Consider the following 27863-nt stretch of genomic DNA (forward strand, 5'->3'; position numbering starts at 1 on the left):
ATGTTCCTGTACCAGGGTATTTGGTCGTCTGGTAGATAGGCAAACTCCTCTCGTGGCGGGTGTCTGGGCCGCGATCCTCTAGGCCAGGGGCGTGAGGGGATTGGTGGGAGTCTTTTGTTCCATTCTCCCACTTCAAGGGCATTTTGGGTATTAACATGGGATCCTGTCCAATACCCAACAGCACAATTGAAATCAGCACCCACATCCACCACAATAATGATACTGATTACCTCTTTGAAACCAGGCCCCAGTATCCTGTGCTATCTGGCGCTAATGTAGTACCACTGTGGAAAAGGACCTTGGGTAACTCCGGTCGAATAGGGGCGCGTGGGCTTTTAGTCAATCTGTGTAAAGTGAATTAAGCCATGGGCTCGATGGCCAATAATGGAGTTTTGGGGCTATAGCAATTGTTAGATTATCTGATGGCAGAATGCATTGTTGTTGTTATTGTATTGCTACTTGTATGTGTTCGGATGTACTTTTATGGCCTCATGGACGGAATATATTTATTGACTGACTGACTGAATACCCCATGGCTATTGGTAGTTAGACTTACACGTTATTATTTAATAAACCTTGTTGAAAAATGTCCTGAAAGAGTCACCGTCCTTCTTCTGACCCGTAACAGGTAGAACACCAGAATGGAACCCAAATGTCTCCCTGGGTGAGCTCCAACCAACCCAGACCCACAGTATGCCTGCATATCAAAGCAATGCAACTATGCCATTTGTAAGAAACGAAAACTAGTTTCAAACCTGGAGAAATATATGTCTAAACAAATAACTATTCCTGTAGATAAACCGAATACAAAGATGTCTGCATGCACCACTGGGCTCTCTCTGGAACCCCTTTAAAGGAAACAGCCATAACACCCCCTTTAATCCAAGGGTTAGTGAATCCAGCTAAGTGAGAACCTCAAGCAATTCACACCCCACTTTGTATCTTTCTTTATGCTCATCTGATAGACCTCCTTGTGAAGAACCCCGGACAGGGTTTCATCATCATTCTGAAAGTGAGCTTATGGAGCTGCCTGATTACCATGTGATGAGGGCTGGTAGTGTGAGGGTGAGCGGGAATGCATGATTGGCCTTTGGCTGGGTACACTGTATGAGAGGGGTATGAGGCTGTTAGTAGAAAATGGGGTATACTATGACCGGAAATGACAACGGATAGCAGCCCTTGCCTTGACCACTTGAAGAGTGCCTTGCAAATTATGTTTGTTGACCTAAAAGGCAAAAGCCTCAGCAGGCTAACTGTGCACATCAGCTGAGCAAGTTAGAGTGTGTTTTGAGATGGCTTTCAGCCTGTCAATTAACATACTAAGGAAGGAGCAATGAGTGCCTGTGTTACCAACCAAGTAAGAGGTAGGAGCAAACATTTCCGAGTGGCATCTTTAATCAAATCTAGAATCTGGCAGGTTCAATAAGGTAGGTCAAAATATCATTAGCATACAACAATATTCTGCAGTGGGCTGATGCGTTTGCCTGTGCCTCTGCATCAACTGGGGTTCCAAAGTGAAGATGAAACATACTGAAGACAGTAACAACCCTGTCTAGACAGAATGGAATGGAGGGGAGGAAATACCATTGCATTTGTTGTAAGCTTTGGGAGAAGAACACAGGAGACGAATGTGGGAGATCACGCAGGGGGCAAGCCCCATCTACTCCAAAGCCCTTTTCGTGAACTTCCACTCCACACGATCAAACGCCTTCTCAGCATCTATAGATAAGGCCATCAGAATTGAGGCCATTTGGATCTTTGGCTTTCCCTTAAGAAATGGAATGATGGTGTTTACTACCTCAGCTATTGAAATCAGGGCTTCAAGCTCTTCAAAGCTGGCTACCTGGTCCGATGGGGTCTGAGAGGTGTAAGTGGGGTCAGAGGCTTTTTGAAGAAACTAGGGTTATAGCTCAAAGAAACGTAACAAGGGATACTGGTTGCTCCCGTTTGTTTGATGAATACCTGACATATGATGTTTGTTGCCCTGATGTGCATCAGTCCCAGCGGGTCCACTGAGCACACCACCTGATCAAGTTAGAAGGAGTTTTGAGTCTACGCTCAGCCTGTCAACCAACATACTATGAAAGGTGAAATGAGCCCCTGGGTTTTCCACATTTCAGACAGCTCTTTCTCTGAACCAGAAGTTCATGCCTCACATAACCCTTTGCACCTCGCTTATGGTAATGTGCAGGGTCTCCAGACTCCTCCCAACCCTAACCTGCCGATTCCCAGATCCTTGTGGCACATGGTGTACAAAGTTGCTATTTGAGAGGGAGCCAGAAGGACAGGCTATGAGAGTGGCAAAGTGAGCAAGTGAAATGGGAGCTGTCTACAAAGGCCAGTGCTAGGAGCGCCCATATGCTGAATAGGAATGTGATTATTATGAATCTCATACATCTGCATAAAACCAGAGTAACATAATATAACATGAATCACATGCAACTCCAAAAGATGACCCCTTATGGGTCAAAATGTAGTCCCTCCCAATCATGAAATATACTAATAAGAGGCCTTAAAAGTGTAATTCAGGGACGTACCAAATTTGCATAAAAGCTGGGTAGCATAATAGCTTGAATAGGGTATTGTAAGAAAGGACCAAAAAAAAGGTCCCACTATACAAAAAGTCAGAAAAATGCATACCACCAAAGGTTCGAACCTTTGGTGGCATGCATTTTAGGTAAGTAAAAATAAAAAGACTGTGGGGGCTGCGGGGGTGTCCCCCGCAACACCCCGCTCACCATACTATTCAGTATAGTGAGCGGAGGTTCGGGGGGCACACCCTCTCTGCACACCTGACAAATGAAAAAAATCAGGGGCTGCAGGGTTGTCCCCCGCAACACCCCGCCCACTATACTGTGTCCCCCGCAGCACACCCGAGAATTATTTTTTTTAGCCGGGGCCTGCGGTGTTGTCCCCCGCAACACCTCGCTCACTATACTTCGCAGCTGCCCAAAATAAAAGGACCCTGCGGCGCCGGTTCCCGATCACGGAAGTGGAAGGGAACTGTCGCTGCAGAGACACAGCGTGAAGATAAGATAAGTAGGGTTTGGTTATGTTGGGGCTGTGGGTCGGGGTGTGTTGAGGGTGTGGGTGGGGGGTGTGTTGTGGGTGTGGGTGTGTGCATTTTGTGGTTTACGTATGTTCGCATGGGAAATATACAAACCTTTTGAGGTGCGTACATTTCTCATGTGAACTTTTCCATCACTGACTTTTCCGTGACAGAAAAATCACGCAGATCCCATGAATAGCACATCAAACTCTACAAGATGACATTTTGTAGGTCCAAATGCAGTCCCTCGTTAACAGCGAAGGGTTTTGATGGGGAATGACGCCTCAAATATTTTATTTGGGGAAGTTCGACATTTGTGTAAAAACAGAGTAACATGGTTAAACAAATATAGCGGACAATGGTAAAACAAATATAGCGGACAAAACTCTGTGAAGTGACCGCGTAGTGGTGCAAATGTAACCCCTCACTATCAGCAACATATATTGATGTGGAGTGGCACCTTAAAAATTGAATATAGAAGGTTCACATTTTGCAAAATTAACAAGGAGGCAGAGTTATAAAATCAACTTCCTCTCAAATAGGTCATGAAATACTTGCAAACGGAATTACCGATGCCGCCACTTGGTCAGGTGTTATCATTCCTCGAGGTATTATCCCTGGCGTGTGTAAGTGTAAATCGCCCTTTCATGCAGTCCATTGGGGATGTTTGCCAGTATTGCCTCTTGCAGTATTATCCAATGGTAATATGGACGATTTTTGGATTTACCTCCAGCTCGTAGCTGGTGTTAACTTCTCTGCTTTTTCCTACAAAAATTGGCGTTATTAGCATCTGGTAATACCGCTGCAGGTAATACCAGCAAACTTGTAGTTTGGCAGTGTGGGAAAAATGGAGGTAAACTGAATTATCTACATTTTCTCCCACACGTAAAACTCATAATGATCCCCATTTTTGCATTGGCCAAATCAAGCTGAGTGCTGGGAGAGATGCAGGGGAGGACTGGCCCATAGGGAACTCTGGAAAATGTCCAGTGGGCCTCTGCACCCTGGGCCTCTTTTGTGCGGTAACCTACTTTATTTTCAAATGTTCTCATAGGAACACGGCCAAGTCTTATATGTGTCCACTTTGAACATTATTTCCAGGGCCTCTTTGGGTTCCCAGTTCGCCCCTGGAGAGATGGTTCGACGATCTCCCTAGAGATTTTCACAATTTTAAGCCATTATAGTATTCTTTTAAATTGAGAGGGCAATCAAAAGGTGCCCACATGGCCAAAACATACAGAATTGTATAGCTTCTAGTGCTACATAGAAAACTGTGCAAAATCATTTTTCACACTTTGAATGGTTGTTGGCCTCTTTGATCTAAACCTTTATCCCTCAGTAAATGTCACCATTCCATCCAAATCACGCACGGACCCCAGCATGTGGCCAAGCAGGTTTGGCACTCTGACGGACCGCAGACGCTGCCTGTTCCTCTTTCCACCTTTGCCCACTGCATTCCCTTTGCACACAATCCACTCTGGGCTCAGTTCGTATGACAGCTGGCTGGAGAATTGTCTGTGTGTGTCTCTGACAGGTCACAGTAACAGCTAACAGATTAAGAAGCATCCATACGTCAAGGCCATGCTGGAGCCCCGCTCAGATCCCTCTTACAACCACTTACTGACACATTTCAGTACTCCTTTAAAGTTCTAGAAAATGCCCTCTTGGGTTATATGCTCGTTCGTAGGAGCATTATGTGTTAGCCTGGTCTCTGATCAGCGGTATGATTTGAGAGCCCTTTAATGGCACTACGAGAATACACACGATCACAATCTCCACCGCTACCTTCCATCCCCTCTCTTACGTGTCTATTTGGTTACCTCTGCTCCCTCTTCACCCTCCCTCTCCTCAAATGCCCTTTTGCAGGGGTCAGGATGCATCTGGCAGGGGCACAATGGGTGACGTTCTGACGAGCCTCTGCACTTTTGGACCACTAGAGTGCTGACTGGTGCAATATAAACAATTAACACAACGTAACGTAACACAGCCCAGTGTTGGCCTAACTGGTGGCAAGCGTTTTGTAAGAGGGTAAAATGATGCCATGAACTCATATGTGAACCAGAGAGGAAAATGATGCCATGAACTCATATGTGAACCAGAGAGGAAAATGATGCCATGAACTCATATGTGAACCAGAGAGGAAAATGATGCCATGAACTCATATGTGAACCAGAGAGGAAAATGATGCCATGAACTCATATGTGAACCATTTGAATGAAAGAGAACAGGACATCCACATTCAGTAAAACTTGTAAACCCAGGCCGTAAAAACGGATTTAACTTTTACACAAACTGAGGCGCTTAATTCTGCATAGAGGGAACATGTTTTCTCTTTTCTGCTTTTCAAGTGAAAAAGTCCTGATTTATATATGTTATGGCCCCACCATTTTAGTGGCACACACATTTTTGCAGTCTGAAGTGTATCAAGTAGATGATCCAACTTGGATGAATAATACACTAGGCAACTGCCTTGGACACATGGGATCAAGAAAGATGTCAACACCAAAGGTTGCCGTTCTTTATTTCTGTTGGAAGGATTATCACAAGAATGGGATACTCAACAAAATGGGATCTTCCTATACAAAACAATAGTCAGGATGGTTTCCTCCAAAGGGGGATCAGGTCATTTCCTCCTTAGAGACTCTCCCCTCAACCAATATTTCTTTGGTGGAGTGCATGTACCTATTCATTCCCTGCCTCAGAAGCCAATGTCTCAGTCTGTACACTTCAAAAAGAGTTACCTTACTCCTCTCTGACAATGTGCACTTTAAGGCCACCCAATCTTTTCTTGCTCTGAACTACAAGGGGCCTTCTATGGGTTCTGTACCCTTTGAATCCCTCTATTCTAAAGGTTTGCGAGTAGGTGGGTCAACGAACATAGGCTGCAGAGAGAACTAGAAAGGGATTCCTGTGAATTGTCCCCTGGCTCAACCCCTCCCCCCGCCTTCTCCTCTAAAAATGCAGTAATCTCTGAGGCACATTCCTACTCCCACCTTGTAGTCCTGCCTACGGCCGAATGGGCTGACATGTTCCTACCTGCCCTGGCTAACTAAGTATTGGTTCTTTCTCTCCACCTGGATCATTGTCTGACCACCTGTCTTTATCACAGCTCTCATATTACCTTGTAGTCTTCTTTCATCTAAGAAGCCACTGTTGCTACCTCAAAACCACTTTCTCCTCAGACACTATCTCCCCCATAGCATCCTCTTTTCCTCCTGATGTTATAGCACCGGTCTCCTCTATACCAGCTTTGCTGCCACCTCCTCCATGTGATGTCAGTTCTTCCACCTCTTCTGTATCAGTCTCTTGATCTGATGTTACCTTGTATATGCCACTTCCACTCTCTGATGTTGACACCTGCTGGGTCTTGGCACCACCTCATGCAAAAAGATTCCTACCACTATCTCTTATTTTCCACTCTCCTGTCCTGATGTACTCTCCCCCCTCTGCAACCATCCTCCTTATGACATCACCATCGCCTCTGTCACTCCTTTAGTTCTCACCATCTATTCCTGTCTTCTCTCACTCTCTGATATGACCACCTCCTCCTTAGCTGCCACTTCCTCCTGTCCTCTCCACCTCTCTCATGTTACTACATCCTATTTCATTATACCAGCTCGTTTTTGACCTTTTGAGCTCTCACTACCTCTTCCTGCTCTTCACTGCTACCACTCCTCCAGTCTCCTTTGTCCATACCACCTCTGCTACTTTACCACTCTCCAGTCTCCAGCCTATGCCAAATGCAAGCCTCCTGCTGCTGCAACCCACACTGACAAACCAGATGGGTGGTTTTATAGGGGCCTCCTCCACCACCTGAGATCGGGCGGTGGGAGGCTTCTATGGACGACCTGCACCTGTGGATTGTAATTTGGTGAAGGCTGTGATTGGCTGTTATCCCTTGGTGAACCTGAGGTCGCTTTGGGCACAAGGTATGGGCCAAGTGTATAATTAGTATGTTGCCATTGTACTAATCTTTTCGCCTGAAAGGACTGGATTCTGCCAGTGCTGCGCTCCGCTATTTGATGTTTCCAGTGTATGGTTTACAGGGTGGAAACGCACTGGGAAAGATTTTAGAACATTTTGTTTGACTGAGCTTGTTGGGAAATAGTAACTTTGTATCCTCAGCATGAGAATCTCTTCCTCACATGCTGAACTCTGAACATTCAGAAATCTGTGGACCAGTGACATTGTATCTGCAGCATGGCACAGTTCACTGGGGGTCCCACAAACTCCATGCAAGTAGTCCCGACCCCTTTGATCAGTGCCGGCCCCAAGTCTGCCAGAGCCATGTGCAAGATGTGTGCGCCCCTCACGCCCTGCCCCGCCCACCACAAATGCAGAATATCAGGGGGCTTCGTCCTGTTGTTTGGCTGATAGTGTCAGCCGAACAACAGAACTGAACCCCCTGCTGTTCCTGTAAAGTATGTTTAAGGCCGCCTTGGCTCCAGCTCAGTGTCATATAAATAGCGCTTATTAGATTCTTTAATATGCACTGTTCACATGACACTGAGCTAGAGGCAAGGCCCCCTTTATTTGCTGCGCTGTGGGGTGCTCTTGTGTGGCCGCACCTTCTGAGAGCACCTTGAGCCGACGATGACTTTGATATACTGGAAGAAATTGCAAGTTTCACAACGCAATTTCAACAAAGGTGCATTGGTCTAGATTCAAGTGTTCTGTGAAATATTTGATCCAGAGAAAATATCTATCCAATCAACAATGTTGGAGTGCAATTATATGATAATGTTGACCTTTCTACATCAATCAATGTGGATGAACATGTTTCACATGACAAGCAACTTTGCGTGTGGTCTAAAAGAAATACAAGTTTTAGTGCCTCGAGGGGAAAGTTTAACAACTTTGCTAAACTGCTTGTATCAGAAACCACACTGCCAGTGACATGCGCAGAGAAATAATTCACCTAAAAGGACATTTTTTATTTTTCTGTGTTGGAGTTTGGATTCTGCTCAGGGAAAGCTTCACAGTCTCTCAGCTGTCGAGGGGTGCATTCTCACCACACTGTCATTAGTTTGCGCCATAAATGGTTTAAGGCACATGATTTCAAATATCAACCAAGAGAGTGAGGGTTCTGTCAGACCCATTGAATGTAATAGAGGGTCGAATTTCCATTTAGCTCTTGCTAAGTGGAGGGAGTACTTGTCTTTCCGGGCGGTTTTTTTATTTTCCATGATGTCACCAGGTGTTGTCTACTTAGTCTATTGTATAATGCTTACATTAGGTGATCCATGGACTCTGTGGCAAATTCTTAGACCCCAGTGCCCTGAACAGCATGTCCAACATCAACTGATGTTGCATCTTCAAACGTTGAACCATTTGATCAACAGTAGGAACAGCACTGGGCTGGACCAGAGAACAGGGTAGCACCTTGGGATGTATGCCTGAAGAACAAAAGAACAAGCTCATACCAATTGCTGAATGCATCAAAGTGTTATAAGACACTTCAGCAGCATCCAGGTAGTCACACCAGTTATCTTGAGCGGCGTTCGAGTAGCACCGTAAATATGTCTCAAGGGTTTGGTTGGCACACTCGATTTGGCCATTAGTCTTTGGGTGGTAGCCTGAACTCACAATTGAGTCCAAAAGAACTAAGTGTATTGGGAACCACGCTCGGAGAGAATCTTCTCAGGCAAACCCTGCAGACGATATATCTCATGGAAGAAGGAATGAGCCATCTGGAGTGTGATTGGAATCTTAGAGAATGGAATAAAATGCGCCATTTTAGTGAAGCAATCTACAACCCCCATGATACATGTGTTACCATTAGAAAGGCGCAACTCAACAATGAAGTCTGTGGCAACAGTATGCCAGGGGTAAGGCAGGGTTTCTGTGGGATGTAACAATCCAATGGGTCTCCTACAATCATTCTTCATTTGACTGCACTCTGGACAAGAAGACTCATGGTCCTCCACCTGGCGCGACCAACCCGGCCACCAAAATTGACGAGATATAAGTTCTTTCATGGCTTTTGTACCATGATGCCCCCTAATACTTGCGTCATGAAAACTGCGGAGTATGGCTTCACAGAGGATGTTGGTAGGTAAGTACAGTCGGCCCATGTAGAACAAGAGACCATCCCATTCACTAACTGCAGGCTTCTGTAACATGTTTTGACGATTAGAACCCTTAAAGGTCTCTTGTAGAATGGTGCACAAGTGTGGTTGTAGAGAGAACAGGAAATGCTTGGGTGATAGCAAACTGATGTCACAGGGTTCTTGCACTGTTATTTCACATAATGATCGGGACAGCGCATCCGCTCTCTTATTTTGCGCACCAGGTATGTAGGTAATCGTAAAATAGAAGTGTCAGAAGAAGAATGCCCATCGTGCTTGTATGGCATTTTGACATTGGAGGGAACGCAAATTCTGCAGATTTCTCTGGTCGGTGCGCGTCTCCACCAAAAAACCCCCTCCCAGGAGATGATGCTTCGACTATTCAAAGGTCGACTTTATGGCCAACAGCTCCTTTTCGATAACCGCATTGGTCTGCTCACTTTGTGTTAACGTGTGAGAATAGTACCCCACAGGATATTCAACAAGCGGGTTTGGATCCTGTTCTAACAATACTGACCTAATTGCTGAGTCAGATGCATCTGCTTCCACAATAAATGGCCTAGTCTCGTCAGGGTGTTCCAGTACAGGTGCACTCATAATGGCTTTCTTGAGTTCTTCAAAAGCATTATCAGTGTCTGTTGTCCACAAGAAGGGTTGTTTGCTGCTCAACAGGCGAATTAGCTCAACAGATAACTGGGGAAAGTGTGGTATGAAACGGCAGGAACAGTTCGCAAAACCTAAAAGCTGCTGTAAAGACTTTTGATTGTACGGTTTCTTCCACTGCAGAATTGTTCATACCTTACTGGGATCCATCCGCATTCCGGTGTTGTTAATGACGTAACCAAGGAATTCCATATGGGTTTGATGAAACAAACATTTTCGAGCTTGGCGTAGAGATGGTGTTCATCCAATCTACGTAGAACTTCCTTTACATGATTGACATGTTCCTTCTTATATGTTGAAAAAATGAGAATCTTATTCAAACCAGACAGTCAGTCCAAGTAAGTCAGAAAAGATGTGGTCCATGAACCTTTGGAAGACGGCTAGAGCATTACTCAGGCCGAAGGGCATTACACAATATTCGTAATTGCCCAAAGGAGTTTTAAATGCCGTCTTCCATTTGTCTCCTGCCCACATTCTGACCAAATGGTAAGCTCCAATTAAATCCAACTTAGTGAACACTGTTACAGTGTGAAGTGATTGCATGATATCACAAATTAAAGGTAAGGGATACTGATCTTTACTAGTCATATCGTTGAGCTGATGATAATTGATAAAAGGACGCAATGTTCCTTCTTTCTTATTTAGAAAAAACAAAGGAAAGCCAGCAGGTGATTTCAAAGGTACAATGTATCTTTTCTTCAGACTGTCATCAAAGTATATGCGAAGGGCTTCACGTTCCAGAGGAGTCAATGATTAGATCTTATCATGAGGGATAGTCCTGTCCAGCAGCAAGTCAATCCCACAGTCATATGACCTATGCAGTGGCAGAGGTATATCATCAGGATCAGAAAACACTTGCTGGTACTCCTCATATCCCGACACCATTTAGTTTGTATTTCACTGGATTTCAAGGTAGTTGAATTAGTAAATTCTGTGGTGGTTTCAAAGCAACTACAGGACTGAGTACAACGTGTTGTTGTAAACACTAAAGTCTTTGATTCCCATTAACGTGGGGGTTATGAAAAAGCAACCAGGGTAATCCCAATACAATGGGTAGGTGGGTGTTGTAAGGATATACAAAGATATGTGTTCCACATGTCCATTTATTTGAAGGATACGTTCTCCTTTGTGCTGTGAAAAAGAATATTATGACAATGGTGTTCCGTCAATAACTTCTATAGGCGTTGCAGTTCCCTTGTCCTGAGGCGGAATTGTGTTCCTGAGCACAAAATTGTTGTCAGTGTAAAATAACCTGAGGCACCACAATCCAATAAGGCCAAGGTATCCACCACCTTGTCCTTCCAAGAAACCTGTAGTTAAAGAATCAACAAAGGAAAGGAACAAGTTGCATCGGAAGGAACTCCTTAGGATGGGTCGAAAGGACTAAGCCAGAATTAGGGCCTGTCGTTGCATTCTCATTAGACAGCAAGCCTCCTAGTTTTCTGAAGACCTAGGTGGCCAAAGGGGACAATTGTTCAGATAATGTCCTGCAGCTCCACAGTACAGAAACTAACGTAACGGCCTGTGGTGCTTCTTTCGGCCTCTGATAAATGTCCACGGATGGCGCCTAACTGCATTGGCTCCGGACCAGATTCCAGGGGTGCAACTGACGCAGTGGTGGTTGGGGAAGGTCTGAAATACGCTCGCTCAGATATGCGTCTCTCCCCTCTTCGTTCCGTAAGACGATGGTCAATGTGTAATACCTGATTAAGTTAAGACTGCAAGGTGTCGGGTTCCAGTATGTGTACCAATTCATCGTTGTATTCTTCACGTAGAGCACGACAGAACAAAGTCTTCTGAGTCACTTCTGGCCATTGTGAATCCATGGCCAACTGTCTAAATCGGGTTATATGAGTGACTATATCACAGGTTCCTTGTTTTATTTCAATTAATCGATTCTGAGCCACTGAAGCCAAGTTGGGTGATTGAAACACATCTGTAAAGGTCTTTTCAAACTCAGTAAAATTGTAAAGAATAGGACTATTAGTCAGCGCCATGGTACTCTCAGCATGAGAAGGGGCAGTAACAGCCTACGTCATAGCCTGACATAGGGTAGAGTTTTCTTGCCTAAGCATGGCCATCTCTAAGCAAAAGGCCTGCAATTCATCCCTAAGTTCCTGGACCACATCCATTTCGAGTTCAGGAGTAAGGCACCTCAATCTGTCATGCAAGGTGTTTCGCTGGCACTGCGTACCTGCTTCCTTTGAAGTTGATGAGATGAGGAAGTCAGTCTGCTGTAGTTAAGACTCCAGAAGACAATGTGATGCGGGAAACATATCCAAAGTTACCCTTGGGCACAGGGGAATGCTGAACTGACTCCCCTCGCCACAGGACAGACCTTCCCTGATTATCATGGTGTAAGGACAGTGCAGTGCACTGGCAGGGAACGCCACACTATATCCTGAAGTCCAAAAAATGATTCTTGACGTTGCGTAATAAATGGTGATTAGCAGAATACAACCAGTGAAGCAGGAATGATAACACATGATGTTACACGCTGCCACAGGATACCACTCTCACAGTGGCCAGAGGCTGATCGAGGCAACAGGTGTATGGCAGAAATGAAATGGACCTAAAGGTGTCCAGCATCTAAGGTAATGGGCAATAGAGTACCAAGCAAGGAGTAAGGGCAAGAATTGCCAAGAAAGGAAAAGAGAAAGAACCCAGGGTCAAAAGGGAACAGAGACGCAGGGTATGAGGAAGCAAGGAACTGACAAAAGGCAAGTTCCAGGAGCGAGGGCACAGACAAAGGCTAATCCGCGTTGAGACGAGCAGAGCACTATCTCAATGCTGCCTTTATAGGCAGTTGTATGGCAGAGAGGCTAAGTGGACACCAGGAATGGTTGTCCTGGTAACCTGGAGACACCACTGAACTGCACATGCGCAAAGAGCCGCACGCGACTTCCTGTGCATGTGCAGATCCTCGGCAAAGGCACCTCCCACAGCATTCGGTGCTTGGAGAATCCAAGAAGGATGGCATTTCCAGCGTTGGTAGAGCCGCCAGGAAGGCATCCGGCTCACCACTCCACAGCACCAGGTAAGTGAATTAACAGTGAGAATCAAGCCCTGACAGTGTCACACTGAGGGGCAAATCATAAGGTTAGAGACCAGAAATGTGTATGCTGTTTGTCGTTAGACACTAGGGGTTTGGAAGATAATTTATTTTTTTATGTGCACTAATGGGGTCACAATATGTCTTTCACAATGTTATTTCACTAACTGGAATATCCTAAGCCTTTGTTAGAGGCGAGATCTATGATACACACTTACAATTTCTAATGGAGTGTGTCCTCCTATGGCTTCCTCTTCTTTGATAAATTTGTATTCTGCTTTGCAGTCACATAAACATTTATGACAGCATGGGGATCTGTGTGGCATCAGTGTCAGTGTCCCTCGACAGTTACCATTCCCATATCTGGACGTGACGTTGATGTTAGTATAAACAGCACGCACGGGGTATGTTGTCTCAGTTCCATTTTTCCACATGGGCAGCACGCTCCCGGAATGGTCCGACTGACTTCAGGGATTCTCTTGGACTAACATTGTAATTCTTTTTTATGATTTATCACATATCAATGACGAAAACAGGCTTTAAGAGAAGTCTGAACTGTGACTCGAATATGTCGATAACTGACCCTCACAGGATTTGTCTCTGGTGCCTCAGCAAAAGAATATGAAGTCGTTGAATGCAGCTCCTGCCAATCAATCACCATTAAGACCTTGAAGGAGAGAAGGTCAAAGCTCACCCTATGTAGGTATTTTTCAATGTCTCTGTCTTTTACCTTCAAAGAGAAAAACGTCCAAACGTAGAAGTTCCACCGGAGACAAGTCTCCAGAAAGGCCTAAAAAAACATTCCAATCATTCAAAGGGTTCGAGATCCAGGAGTGATTCCCATCACTCTTCTTCATCATCACGGAAGAAGTCTGTAAGAAACAATGCCATAGTTCATCCTCTTCAGATTCATTGCCCGACAAACATCAATTACATTTCTCAAAAAAACGACCTTGGCAGCCGAATCGGAAAGTTTCTGTGAGAAAATGATGGAAGTGTTCTTGAAGGCAGCCACTGCTGCTCCCTCTAAAGAGCCGAAGTAAGCTATTGATCCCACTGCATCTTCCAAAACTGGCAGGGAATCGAGTAAGACTTCGACCTGTGCGCCCAAAAGCACAAGTGGACAGCATCAACCACCGAGATAACATTGAGATCAAAAGCTTTTGTGACTTCCTCCTCGAAGGAGTTGAAGTTGAAGGGTTCTTCAGTGTCAATGTCGACTTCTGAGTCTGATACTGACATTCAAACCCCAATCAAAGACAGATTATTTCAAATACTTTGGGTCCATCTTTGAGAAAGAGGAGGAGGAGGAAGATGAAATCATAGCCTAAGTCCGGAAGAATTGAACTTGGATCAATTACAAAACTTAGCTTTATGTTTAAATGAAGCCACTGGTCTGGATACCTCACCTGAGATTGAATTTAACATGCCAGATATCCATTCTCATCCAAATGCGGACTATGAGATCGTCATGAACAGGGTGATTAAATATTTGGCTTGGGGGCATCCTGCAAAGGAAATTACCCAGGATGATCTCACAGACATCCTAGATAGAGGCCCTCCTAAGAAGCCTGTGCTGAACTTCCAAACAGCATTAAAATACCATTTTGGAAACATGGCAAAAACCAGACACCACTCCGGATGTGAATAAGGAGTTGGTGAAAATGTACAGGCCTTCTTCTGTGGATTGTGGCAGGTCAGAAGAAGGTCGCCAACACAGTGTTGACATTTCCACTGATGGTTTATTAAATGAAAAGAATAATGCCTGTCTTTGCCTGTTGATATGAGGGTATTCCCTGCCTATATAAATAACTCAGATGCTCATCAGTCATCAGAAAGTCTCCAAACAAAAATAGTCTGCTGTCCAAACACTAGTTCTAACCGACCCTACCACTATTCTAACCAACTAAATGATTAGTCGGGCGAATGACTCCCTTCTCCTGCCTATCTCTTCTCAAATAGTTTCTTCACTTCAAAGTTCTCACAGTAGGCTATTTGTAAATAGTCTCTTGTCACTTTCTGTATCAGTTCTTGTAACTCCTTCAGTAGGTTTTTGGGTGTGTTCTCTTTTCTCTAGACAAAGTTCAATTGATCCACGTTTGGCCTATATCTTATCCTTTGATCCAGACTGCTGTGCCTTTTGGATTCCTCTGGCATATAGTTACTTAGTTGGGATAGGATTTCTTGGTGACTAATGTTCTCCCTCTCCAGAGGGGGCTTATTTGGTTGTTTTTCTCCTTCATGGGCTCTACTGCCCTTCACTTCATACTCATAGGATTCTCTTTCTGATACTCTCCACTCTGCACTTCCTGCTCTATGGGATATTTTCCCCCTTTCCCAGGGTATTTGTATCCAATACTTAAGGGGATCCTCTTTCTCACATTGGTACAATTTCAAAGCTGACTTTAAAACCCTTAAATATCCAAGTGATGAAACTGAGCATTGCAGAGGTAGATGGTGTTTCTGGAGGGATCTGCTGGAAATAAGGATAATATTCTCTATGTCCAGACATGTTACTGAAAAGAACGTTTTGCATCCTATCTTTAATAATACACTTTTAGAGATGTTTGGTGTTTTACTCTTGGTTTGTCATCATATTTGGACGAATTGATAAGTCAACTTCAGGCATTTTTTACTTACAAAACCTTTTTCAGACAATTGTATTTGAAATGTTGTGTAATCCTTTCCTAAATAAGTCTTTCCTCAAACTGCCTTAAGCTTTTCAACAGACGGTGACATCAGAGGTGGAAAGTAGGAGCAGGTTCCCTATCAAAGCTGCACTTAAAAGGCTGCATCGTGTTTTACATTTCAATAAACAAATCACCTATGTGCCAGACCTCCTTAGACTTGCATATCTGGTGATCTTATTGGTTTATTTGTAAAGAGATGTTTAATTAATATATCAATCAGAAATACAAAAACATTAAACCAATCTAAATACCTACCTCCTCGCTTCCGAGTTGCACTCTTAACCTACCTCTAATCTGCCTGCTAGCTAAAATCTTTCCCTCGTATCTAACCTGCCTCTGTCCCTCACTTCCTCTGCCTCCACTGTAGCACTTCACCCATCATGGTCACACCCTGAGCACAGCTGGCCGTACCACCCACCTGCACTTAAAATCTATGTATGTCAACTTATGTATGGTTCCCGATGACTGTTCCATTTACTCCCCTCCACAACCAGGTCAGAATTTCCGAAAAACTCACACCATTGTAAGAAGCTCACTGCTTCCCATCAAATCTGATTTCTTATCTATTTCTCATCTATTGTACGTTCTTTGTTGATCAATAGAGCATTGTTCCTCCTGTATAGAAATACATAAATAGTAAGGAGCAACCTCTTTAAAGAATATTTCCATTTCCTTTAAAGAAAACTTTATTTTAAATTGTGTGCATAATCTTGAAACCAAGAAACTAAATTAACCACTGTCCTTTGTTTGTTTAGGCTGTGGAGGAGTACTGTATGGAGATCATGGGTCATTTACAAGTCCCAACTACCCTGCACCGTATGGTAACAACACTCACTGTGAGTGGACCATTGTTGCTCCTATGGGGCGAATTATTACAGTTCAGTTTGTATCAATAAACATTGATGACCCCGGGGACTGCAGCCAAAACTACTTGGAGCTTTACAATGGGCCAGACGACAGCCACCTCGCATCAGGACCATTTTGTGGACTGGTATGTATTTATTTTCAACGGAATTTTCAATAGCTGCTTTGAATCTGTGCATGTTCATACATTGCCAATCCAAAGGTTCTACCAACATTATACTAAGCCAAAAGGCTTGAGGCTGTGTGATTTATTAAACCATATTACATGTTACATGGTTTAACATGACATCAAAAAATAGTAAGTAGATGTTTTAAATAAAAATAATTCGTTCATCTTTACATTGTTTAAAAAATCATTTTTCAACACGTGTGATTTTGGGATCTGCTCTTAGCAATGTTCTCCTAACAACAGACAGCTAGTTCCACAGATCATGTTGTGGAAAAATCAGCCACAGTCGCGTGAGGTGGACTGATGAGCATCTGTAATAGCAGTTAGCCAAGCCATAAACACAGAAGAGACAGCAACGACTGAACGAGACTCAGCGCAGCAACTCCGCTTCCTGGGTGCACAAAGCATTTGTACAGAAGAGCACACATGCTTGTCAATAGGAGGAGTGGTTTCAGCCGTCCACGATATCGACGAGACTGCAGTCAGCGACAGCAGTAGCATGTTTGAGATGCTTGCTTTTTCCTGAGGAGAACCTGTTTCTAGAGGAGTGCATTGTGTGGAACACCATCTTTAGAAGCAGCGGCCTCAGCGTGAAGCACGTAGCATGAGAGCGCACAGCACTTAGTGCAGTCAGCGGCAGTCACTAGTGAGGAAATGTTGAGGAACAGCACAGGAGTTTCTTTCAGGCTGGGAGATTGTCTAGGCTCATTTAAGAAATTCTGGGTAAGTTTGTTTCCTTTCACAAAATAATGTCTACCAAATATGAATTACGGAGTAACACAATGGGCCTCATTACGAGGTTGGAGGTAGCCTTGCCGGTAAAACTGGCAAGGCTATCTCCAAACTGGCAAAATAGTCTGGTACCCGCGAAAGGCAATTACCAGGGTATTCCGGCCCCGCCGGACCCGGTAATTACCCTTTGGCGGGTGCCGGAGCCGGTATATGCTATTCCCATTTGAGCCCCATAGGGCTCAATGGGAATGGGGGTGCCTGTTGAACCGGCTTGGTTCATTACCGTGCCAGTGTTACAGGCTTGCTGTGCTCGTGGGTGCCTTTCATTCCGCCAAGTCAGACCTGGCGGAATGAAAGGCACCCGCAAGCACAACTGGAGTTTGCCAGTCCAGATACAACGGTACCGTTAAGCTTACCGGTACCGTTGTATCCGGACCGGCACCGTTGTATACGAACTGGCAACCTTCTAATGAGACCCAATGGGTGCCCAAAGTCTCCCTGTGAAGACACCCAGTGGAACACTACCGGAGACATACCCAGGCTGATTCTCCCTCTTCAACAACAGGTGCTGTTTGTGCAGTACAGGCCTCTACCCCTAAATTAACTGGAGGGGTGCAGGTTGAGTAGTTTTTGACACTGGGCAAACCTGTGGCCCGCTCACCCAAAAATGACCTTTCTTTGGAGTTAAACCCTGGAATAAATCAGTGATTACAAACCTTTGTGATCAGGAGCATTTATCAACACAGAGGAAAGAGGAGGAACTTCCAGACATCCCTGACGCTCTGATGATGGATTTTGATCTATTTCAAACAATTTGGCCTTACAGACCACGCATGGAACACATGAGTTCATTCTGCTGCTGGAGGAATGGGAGGCTTTTTCTCCTGATTTATTATCTGCTCCACAAAGGAATTTACAACACTCCCAGCACTTATCACAATCCTCGCCCCCTCCCCTCTTCTCCATCCCGGTGTTAGGCAGAAACCTGTGCAGTTCCCTTGGGGACCACTGCAAAAGATTTAAGACTACAGGTATAGCAGTAAACCCACTTGGTAGCAGTCTGCACCACCCAGATTTACCTGGTAGCTGTGGCTGAGCAGTCAGACTTCCCTCAAGAAGAGTTAGGCAGTATGTAAAGTATACACAATAGGTACTCAAATACAATAGCACAAGCAAACACTGACCAGAGCTTGGTTTCAAAAGTATATAGTTATTTATTTATTAAACACACATAAGTTGAAATCACTCTAGCAAAATATAGTAAAAACACTTCAAACACAGTTAAAATGAAAGCAGTTTCAACCCTTACTCCTATCTAGACAACTCTAGGTTAACACCACATAATTAAAACAGAGGTGAGCGCTTAACGTTAGATGACACTCTAGTAGGTTCAAGAAAGGGATAAAAAGAAACAGAAATGGGTTAAACACACCACTCTAAGGTCCAGAACACTTGCAATAGGCTCAAAGAAGCACAAAGTCACAGGTGAGCAAAAAGTCACTAGGCAGGGCCCACTCTTAGAGTAGCCGGAGCGAAAATGTGCCCAAGATCACACTGTTATTAGGGATTCAAAGTCTTGCAAAGAGTTAGAAAGAGTTTAGGGTGGCTTAGAAAGTTTAGCCAGGGTGTTCCAGGCACTCCCAGGTTCGAAAGCCGGGGGCTAAATCTACCCCGTACAGTCGGTGGCAAGGGAAGCCAGGCGGAACACGGTACCTTAAGCGGAAAGGATCCTCCAGCGGTGGCAGTTGTTCCAGGCAGTGGCAGCAAGGCTCGACGTCGGTCAGGGGAGAAGAAGTTCTCGCTGAAGAGCAGAAGAAGAGGGTCGTTGCACTGCCCGGGAAGAAACCAGCCGCGGAGTCCTCCGGTTACAGGGTTGTACCGACTTTCGTGGTTGGGGTAAAAGTGGTGGGGTTCCAGTTGCCGGGGTGCTTGGCACTGGCAAGGCGGCCACGAGATACCTCCAGAAGCGGAAAGAAGGTGAAAACTGGTTGCCCCACCAGTCAAAGGAAGGAGCCACTCCGTTAAGAGTTCTCCTCGGTCGTCGGGAAAAGTGGTGAGACGGTTCAGCAGGGCTCCACCGGGTGGTGTCGTCGAAGCAGGTCGGCTCAGCTCTTCCCTCGTCGGATTCTTGGTCCTGTGGCGACTTCTAAAGTTCCAGTCCCCAAAGCCCTGCTTTTATGCAGCAAACCCCCATTCACCCAGCCTAGCTGTCACTCAAACATGCTAAGTGGTGAGCCGGCCAGCTCACCACTTGGGCCAATCAGGACGGAGTGCGACTTGAGTTACCAAGGTAACTCAGTCCAGGGTGCCTAAATCCCCCTCCACCCCTCCTAAGTACCCCAGACAGAGTGGCACCACTTTGGAGGGCTTCTGTGGAGAAGCCCGCCAAAAGTGGAACAAAGGGCTCCACTTTGGGTCAGAGTTACAGAGGCGAACGCCAATGCCATTTTAGAATCAAGTTTTGGCAAAAAGTCCCAACCGGAGTTATAATAATAAATATATAAACCGGCGGTATGTTTAAGGCTACCGTAAATAAATAATTAAATGTGTTAGCCTAAAACAATGGGAAATCCCATAGGGAAATATTCGCGGTCGAATATAAAAAGTAGTTTCCACTGCCACCAGCCAAAACTCGATCAGGGGGGACGGAGACGTGCCCCCTCGACTAACAGACCCTGGGGCAATCGAATTGCCCCAGCCAGTACGTCCACAATATGATGGTTTGTACTGGTTCTGTTCAGGATTCAAGACTAGCAAAGTCTTTGGTGACTTTACATGCCCTGGGAGACAGTAGTCAGTCCCAGGGTATGGAGTCTATGTTGGGGAGTCCCTAGGACACCCCTGGGTCACGGCACAGAGGGTGCTGTGTAACCCACATCACAAAAATACATGAGGCCCTATGGAGTAAAAGACCCCATAGCCCATTCAACACAAGGTTTAACCAAGAAAACACACTTCAACATGTCCAAGAGTGAGGGTAAAAGAGTCTCACTCTTGGCAGGAGAAAAAAAGAAACCCCAGAAATCCAGCAAAGCTGCTGGGGGACTCACTAGGTAGGGAAATTCAGCCTAAACAGAGAATTCTCCCTAACACCCGGTGCCGACACAAATGCCCCCTCTTGGAGCAACTACTATATTAGTGTTGAGTTATGTTCTAAATGTTGTCATTAAACTTTACAAGAACATCACTGCCAATCTGAAAAGAGTGATGATGGCATTAACTAACTATAAATTAGCCTTCTTAGAAGTTTATGTTATGGTGGCAAGGCTAAGTGCAAACCCAGAGAAGTCTCCCAATAATCGTAAATTGGTGGTAACCTTGAGAGACATTGTTTTGTTAATTCAATTAATTTTTCTACCACAAGTGCTAATGACAATGCCAACGAGCATGTTAGTCAGCTGCCTTCCCATAGAGAGCAAGCAGATGGCGAAAGAGCTTGATCCTCAAGAAACTTTAATGTTCATTCGATCCATGAGGATTCCAGCATTACTATAAGTGATCAATAATGGCCTGAACATCTTAGATCTCCTATTGACCAACCAACGTGTCCTGAGCAAGGAACTAACAATAGACTGAATTACTACATTTTTTATCAGAGGAAAAAGAAATGTCAATTTAAGAACGTGACAATGGAGAAGGAGAAAAAAAAGCATTAGTACGACCATTAATTGTGGATCAAGTACATTCCTTGGAAATGTGAAATTGCCGTCTGAAAAGGAAGCATGCCCCTCTAAATCGGTGAAAACGTTACCATTTAAAAAAAAAAAAGGGCAAACATTCCTCCAATTCTGCCCAGCCCCGTTTGTCGATTCCTCAGGGTTGAGATGGGTACCCTGTGAGTAAAAAATCTGCTCCTTCGAATCCGGAACAGTCTGAGATATCTCATTTATTGCTTAACATCTCCACATAGTCTGTTGAGTTTTCTGTGTGTCTTGCTCAACCTCCACGGGGGATTACTACCTCTTTGTCTCAGGTGCCTGGTTCTAAGCATCTCACACTTAAAACAGTTGTAGGGATCAATTTAGCTGTTTCTGCCAATCCAAATAACGGGAAGAAGTCTCGTTTTAGGACTCTGGAAGACAAAAGGAAGGGATTAGCGTGGTATTTAACTTCACTCCTTTCCACTTTGTTTATGACTTTGGAAGCGAGAAGGAATGCTCTTGTGTGATGCCCTGCTTTGGACCATTCTTTCTCTTAAAAATGTCCAATGTTAATTTTCCTTAATCTATGTATGTCTACTAATGTATTGTCTCCAGTGGAAGGGGCCAATCGGGTCGCTGGTTGCAGGGAGGTTCAGCAAAGGCAGGAAGCCTTTGGTTTCTTCTTGGTGAGCTCTCCACGGTGGCGGCCATCTTTGCAGAGGAATTGGCGTCCCCAGATAATGTAGAAAAGAATGTGGCACCAGCTGGGAGATCGATGGAAAGGATTTCTGCAAGGTGCAGGGGGACAAATGAGGCAGAGACAGGCTCGATGGGCCTTATAGCCGGGCCTTGGAACAGGGGTGACTTCGCCTCCCGGCTCGGAGAAGCCTGGGCATTTGCAGATGAAGGGGCCAATAGGCTCGCTGGTTGCAGGGAGGTGCGGCAAAGACAGGAGGCCTTTGGTTGCTTCTTGCCGAGGTCTCCATGGCGGTGGCCATCTTTGCAAAGTGATTGGCCTCCCCAGATAATGTAGGTAACAATGTAGCACCAGCTGGGAGATTGATGGAAAGGATCTCTGCAGCATGCAGTGGGACAAATGAGGCAGAGACAGGCTCGATGGACCTTATAGCCAGGCCGTAGAGCAGGGCCGGCTTTGCCTCTGATCTCGAGGAAGGCAGGGCATTTACAGATGGAAGTGGCCAATCGGGTCGCTGGTTTCAGGGAGGTGCGGCAAAGGTAGGAGGCCTACGGTTGTTTCTTTAAGGTCTGCACGGCGGCAGTCATCTTTGCAGAGGCATTGGCCTCCCCAGATAATGTAGGAAACAATTTGGCACCAGCTGGGAGATCGATGGAAAGGATCTCTGCAGCGTGCATAGACCGTATTGTCAAGGCATTCCACTTGTTCAATGTCTCTGGATGATAAGGATCTTAAGCTTGGAACTGTATGGAACAAAGATAGAACGTTGGCTTGATTGAGAATCACTTCATTGTCTGATGCTATGACTCTTTCAAGTAGAAGCTGATGTTAAAAAGGTTGCAAATGGAGAAGAGGTCACCAAAACCAAAGGTACAAAAGGTACAGAATTAGAATTCGAAGATATGCTGTTAGAAAACTTATCCATGAGTAGTCTTTTCTGTTCCAGAGTACAAAATATAGATTTTGGCGCCCAGATAGAAAGATGATGTCTTTTATCCACTCCCTCATTCATTGCAAGAGTTTCTAACTTAGAGATCCCTTGCTAGTGTATGTTGATGAATCTATGAAAGCTTTCACGTAATCAGTGGTCTTTGTTTTGATGCTACCAGAGATAACAATTGGATCAGCATTCACAGGAGCTCTAAATACTAAATCAGCCTCCTTTAATTTAGTGGAGAGAGCTCTCTTTCCTCGCACTTTCCTATTTTCGTTGTTGTAGGGCTTTTGTGTTGCTTCAGCAGGTGACACTTGCTCGAACTCCTCAAGGTCCTTGAAATTGGCATTTAAGTTACATAGGAATTTCCAAGAATCACAGCTATTTGTGATAACAGCACATTTCTGTTTCTTAGATATTTAGCTTGAGGTTTGGTTTTAGGAGGGCCACGCCTTTTTTTCCTTTGGTGGAAAATGCCATAATTTGTGAGTTGTGGAGAGTCTAATGATTCAGACCCCTCCATAATGTCTAATGTAGTCTTCTTCTGAGTAACCAGAACCAACAAATCTGTTAGTAATACAGGTGAGGCATGATTGCACTGTAGTTCCTCATTAATGGCTAAAGGCACAGATTCTGTTTGGTGGTAACAAAATTGAGGTAGATTGTTAAGTTGAACGTTGTTGTGTGCTATAATGAATCCTTCTATGAATGAAACTTTAGAGGTTAAAGTGTGCAGCAAAACCTTTTGTTCATTCTGATTTTCTTTTATGTTCTCATTTAACCAAACTAAAATGAAGAACAAGGTTTAGTGCTGCTAAGGAAGCAGGACCCAATGTAGCTTGCTGTTCAGAATCATCAATTAAACATGGAGAGCCACTATCGTGATTGCGAGAAAGGAGCCTTGTTGTTTGAGTGAGCATCTAAACCAAAGTGTGGAGCCAGGAATGAGTATTTGTAGCAGAAATATTAATTGATGAATGGTTTCCAAATGATCCATGCCTGTGGAGCTGCTGCTGTGTATAATGTTCAGAAGATACTTTTTCGGGGTCTGTGAGGGGTCAGAAATGAGAGGTGGACACAAAGTGGTAATAATCTTAACATTAGCCATTTTATTAACAAAAGCCTAACTTTCCCTATCCTAACGTCAGTGTCTCTTCTAATGAAACGAAGACTAAAACAGGCTGACCTTGTGTCCAAATTAAATATGACCCTCACACTAACAAATACAAACAAAAATGCAAGGTAAAGCTTTCAAAGTTCAACTCAACAACATTTTGCAAAAACTCAAGCACATAACTTCAACCAATCCTTGTGTCCAGGGCTTGGTTCCCTTGCCCCGAATTAATTCAGGAAAACAGTTCACAATGTTCTGTGTCAAGACGGGTCCATTAAAGGCAACATAAATGTCTCTTTGCCTGTCTGGATAGCAAAACAAATGTTCCTTCCACAACACTGGGAGGTATATGGCAAAGAGGAAGTCCCTCCTGGTCTTTCAGAATGGCAAAACCAAATGTCTGTTCCACGACACTGGTTGGAATATGGCAAAGGAAAGTTTTCCCTACTTTTCAGGATGACTAAACAAATGTTTTTTCTCCAATAGTGATTCGAGTATGGCAAAAGGCAAGTCTTTTCAAAGTTTCTGGTTCACAAAATGTTCAATTGCAACAGATGAATATGAACAAATCTCTCTTTTACACACCAGTTCAAAGTGAGTTTTCTGGTACACTCTCCTGCCAGGAAACCTCTCAATAGAAATCTCTTGACATCTTGGTTTACTCCCCTGCCACGAATATCTCCCCTTTTGGCTCACACAGTTCCCCGGGTGTACTCTCCTGCCAGGTATCTCTTTCCAAAAAGGTTCACCACTTGATACTCTTATCAGGTCTGTCTCTACAACATTCACATTCTCCTTAGGTTTCAAACAATTGTACTTCAACAGTACAACTTTGTTGACTTCAGTTGTTAGTTGTGCCAATTTAACCCCATAGTGACATCACATATATGAGGGTTTGTTGAAGCTCTGTCTGTCAACCATTCTCTCAATCTCTTTTGATTCTTGGCATTGCTTGTTCCAAGTTTCCCCCAACTCACATCTTATATCAAGAGAATTGTACCAACTATTGCCTCTTTGTTTCTCTCACAAGCACTCATGGCTTATAGCAATGCTTGTTCCAGGTTTTCCCCAACTGACATCTCATGCATGTCAGGAGAATGTTTGCCTTCTCTTTTCACTTCTATTTGGTCGCTATTCGAAAATTCTTTTCAAACACTCTTTAATGTGTGCACGTCACGGGCCCCGTCTGCTGGCCCGTATGCTGATAGGCTGACTAACCAGTTCACTGTGCGGTTGCTCTGAGGTGCTTGCGAGGTGCCAGCTCAGGGATGTCATTTGGGGGTTGCATGGGGTTGCAACTGCGACCCCTGTGGTCTCCCTTGCTACCTCTGTGGTCTCCTTTGCTACCCCTAAAAAAACCTGATTCTTTTATTTTTTTACAAATGGAAGCCTTGGCTGTAGCCAACACCATGTGGCTCATTGCTACTGGGGTGGCTGGCTTTCTTGTCCAGGTCTCTTAAAAACAGGGGGTTCCACAAATGTAACAGTAACCCTAAATAAGAAAGAATAGGAATAGCAAATAATTTGTCGTTCTAGAAGGAATTCTATACACTTCAGGGGTTGAGTCACTGATTTAGTCTGTTCTTAAACACCTCAAATTCACAATGCAGACAAAAAACTTCCAAAAAGCATTTAGAGTAGAATAAGCATCCATTTCAGAATATTTATTTTGCTTTTTCGCAGGTTGCAGTTATAGCCTGGTTTTTCCTGCTGTTGTCTCTGTTACGATCATCACAAGACATTCCATCCCGGTGTCCTCGGTCACTTGACAAAATCCTTGTGCCTAAAAGCGTGTGTACAGTGTAGAAATGTTTGACCTTAGCCCATAAATTGGGCCTTGATTTAATTGGACCACAATAAATGCTTTGTTGTATGTATAAGGTAATGAGTGCCCAGAGAACGAGATGCGTGTGAGTGCTCCATTTTCCCTGCGCTACTCTAAATTATTTCATACACAGTTATGAACCCTCCCAATGGTATGTATTTTGCCAACGTATGACGCATGAAAAGTAGATCCAAGCAGGCTTGACATATATTCAAATTTGCACCAGACCTGCAGATGAACTGGCCTGCTGTTCACAGTTACCAGTTTAATTGTATCCACTATATAGTGTAATTTGCTTTCTGACTTTGAGAACATTCAGGCATTTAATTGCTAATTTTACTTTAGCCGGTAAGATAGCTCAGTGGGTTGAGCGCTCACTGATGCGATTTGTGTGATCTGCAGGTTTGAATCCTAGCAAGACCAACTCAGCCGTTCATCCTTCTGAGGTCAATACATGAGTACCAACACAGGTTGGGTGATATTATATGTACATGTGCATAAGCGTAAGTGCTATACAATAACACATCATTACCATTTGACCTTGGACGTCTGCTTGCATTCACAGTAATTTGGTAATATGGGCCTATACACACTGCCCCTCATTACGACCCTGGCGGAGTGGGTTTACGCCAGCGTTATTCGCGGCGGACCCGTCCGCCCTACTACGAGTTCCCGTAGCGCCATGGAACGTTTTCCGCCTGGTTTTTCCGGGCGGAGAAATCCATGGCGCTACGGGACCTTGATGTTAATTACGCCACCGTATTTTGCGGTGGCGCAATTAACGCCTTCCCCACTCCCATTATACCCTATGGGGCAAAAATGGGAATGGGGAAGGGTAAAATGGGGAATGGGGATTTACCGCCCCGCCAAGGTCGGCATGGGGCGGAAAATCCGCCAACCTCCATGGCGCTATCGGCAGCTTTCCGCCGTGCTCCGCGGTGCATTTAGCACCGCGATTTCCGCCAGGGTCGTAATGAGGGCCACTGATATTAACGAGACATATGGTGATCCATTCTTGTATGAAATGTATATAACATTACAGTGATATCGTAACCATATTTTTCGTAGTATACTTAAGAACAGTCCTATGCGATGACAGTTCTTGTTTTGTCAAGGGGTGAAAGGTCGGGGTGGGGTCAAATGTCGTCACTTCCTGTGATGTCATCAGAGGTGTGATGTCACTTTCGCTACCTCTGGCATTTTGGTGAAATGACATCCCTGGGCCAGCTCCCTCTTCTGGGCAGGTCCTCACATCGGCTCTCGTCGTGTCCTTCCCCGCCAGGACCCGCACAAGGCTCAGGTCTGCAGGGCCATGTCTCCTTTGAGAGCCCCGCTGTGCACTGTTTGGTTTCTCTTCCCCAGAGTTCCTCTCCTCCGGTCCCAAACGCTGCCAATCTGCTTCTGGCAGACATCTCCCATTCCTGCTCCAACACCAATCTCTGCCCCAAGGCCCATTTCTGTTCTGATGGCCCTCCCTACCCATAGATAGGCTCAACCCTGTACAGACCCATGTCGCTGCTTTTCATCTGAAATTGGTATTGTGGAGCATTTACCAGCGACTCATGGCCCATTTATTCTCAGATGCAGTGAATCGTGTAACACAGCAGTAATTAAGAAAATTGTTCCTTAAATAGAATAATTTACAACTGTTCTTTAAAATGCCGTTTTGTACAATATCCTAAAATGTTAACAATGTATTTTCCTTTTAGGACACAAACATTGCACCGTTTGCAGCGACGTCGAATCGAGTCTTCGTCAGATTTCATGCCGACTATACAACTTTGCCGTCAGGATTCAGGCTGACGTGGACAAGCTGAACAATGATATAATTGCACGTTTTCTATGAATCTGCTATTTTGTACTAATGACGAGAAATGCACTTTGCTCACGTGTCAACATGGTTACGTAAAACAATGTTTTTATAAATTAAGGAATTTTGCATATTTGCACACACGTTTAAATGTGATACAATTGTTTTGATTAAAGCACTACGTCCTCATAACATGATGTATTCCGTGTTTGCTTACATGTGTGATCTGGTTGAAGTGGGCGTGACCCGTGTACGGGCTTGTGAATGGGGTTCGGGCACAGGGTCCCCATTCTCGGAGCTTGCAGCAAGCTCATATCTGAACCTCAGATTCCCACAATGAGGTGGAGAGTAATCTCTCCACTCTGCATTAGTGCCAATATAGCCCACTGTGCACTTTGGGAAGGAACGCATTCTGTGCACATTTCCAATCCATTAGCTTATTTTAAACTGATAAAAAACAAACGGGATCGAACCCAGACACCAATAATATAGCCTCACAGCCTGAGGGAGCGGTCATTGTCTGGGATAACGGCCCACCATCAAGGTATGGCAGGA

General features: G+C 44.6%; 1 protein-coding gene across 1 annotated transcript in view; it reads left to right on the forward strand.

Moving 5' to 3' along the window:
• The window catches only part of CUBN (cubilin), a 1794835-nt gene extending 1767335 nt beyond the window's left edge, over positions 1 to 27500 (forward strand). The window contains exons 66-67 of the mRNA XM_069648353.1: positions 16278 to 16513; positions 27208 to 27500. Of these exons, the coding sequence (XP_069504454.1) occupies positions 16278 to 16513; positions 27208 to 27315 (344 nt within the window). The 3' untranslated portion in view covers positions 27316 to 27500. The remainder of the gene's footprint in view (positions 1 to 16277; positions 16514 to 27207) is intronic.
• The last annotated feature ends 363 nt before the right edge of the window (positions 27501 to 27863 follow it).

The sequence above is a fragment of the Ambystoma mexicanum genome, chromosome 2q, assembly GCF_040938575.1.
Source record: "Ambystoma mexicanum isolate Mex_15411 chromosome 2q, UKY_AmexF1_1, whole genome shotgun sequence".
In the NCBI taxonomy this organism is placed as follows: domain Eukaryota; kingdom Metazoa; phylum Chordata; class Amphibia; order Caudata; family Ambystomatidae; genus Ambystoma; species Ambystoma mexicanum.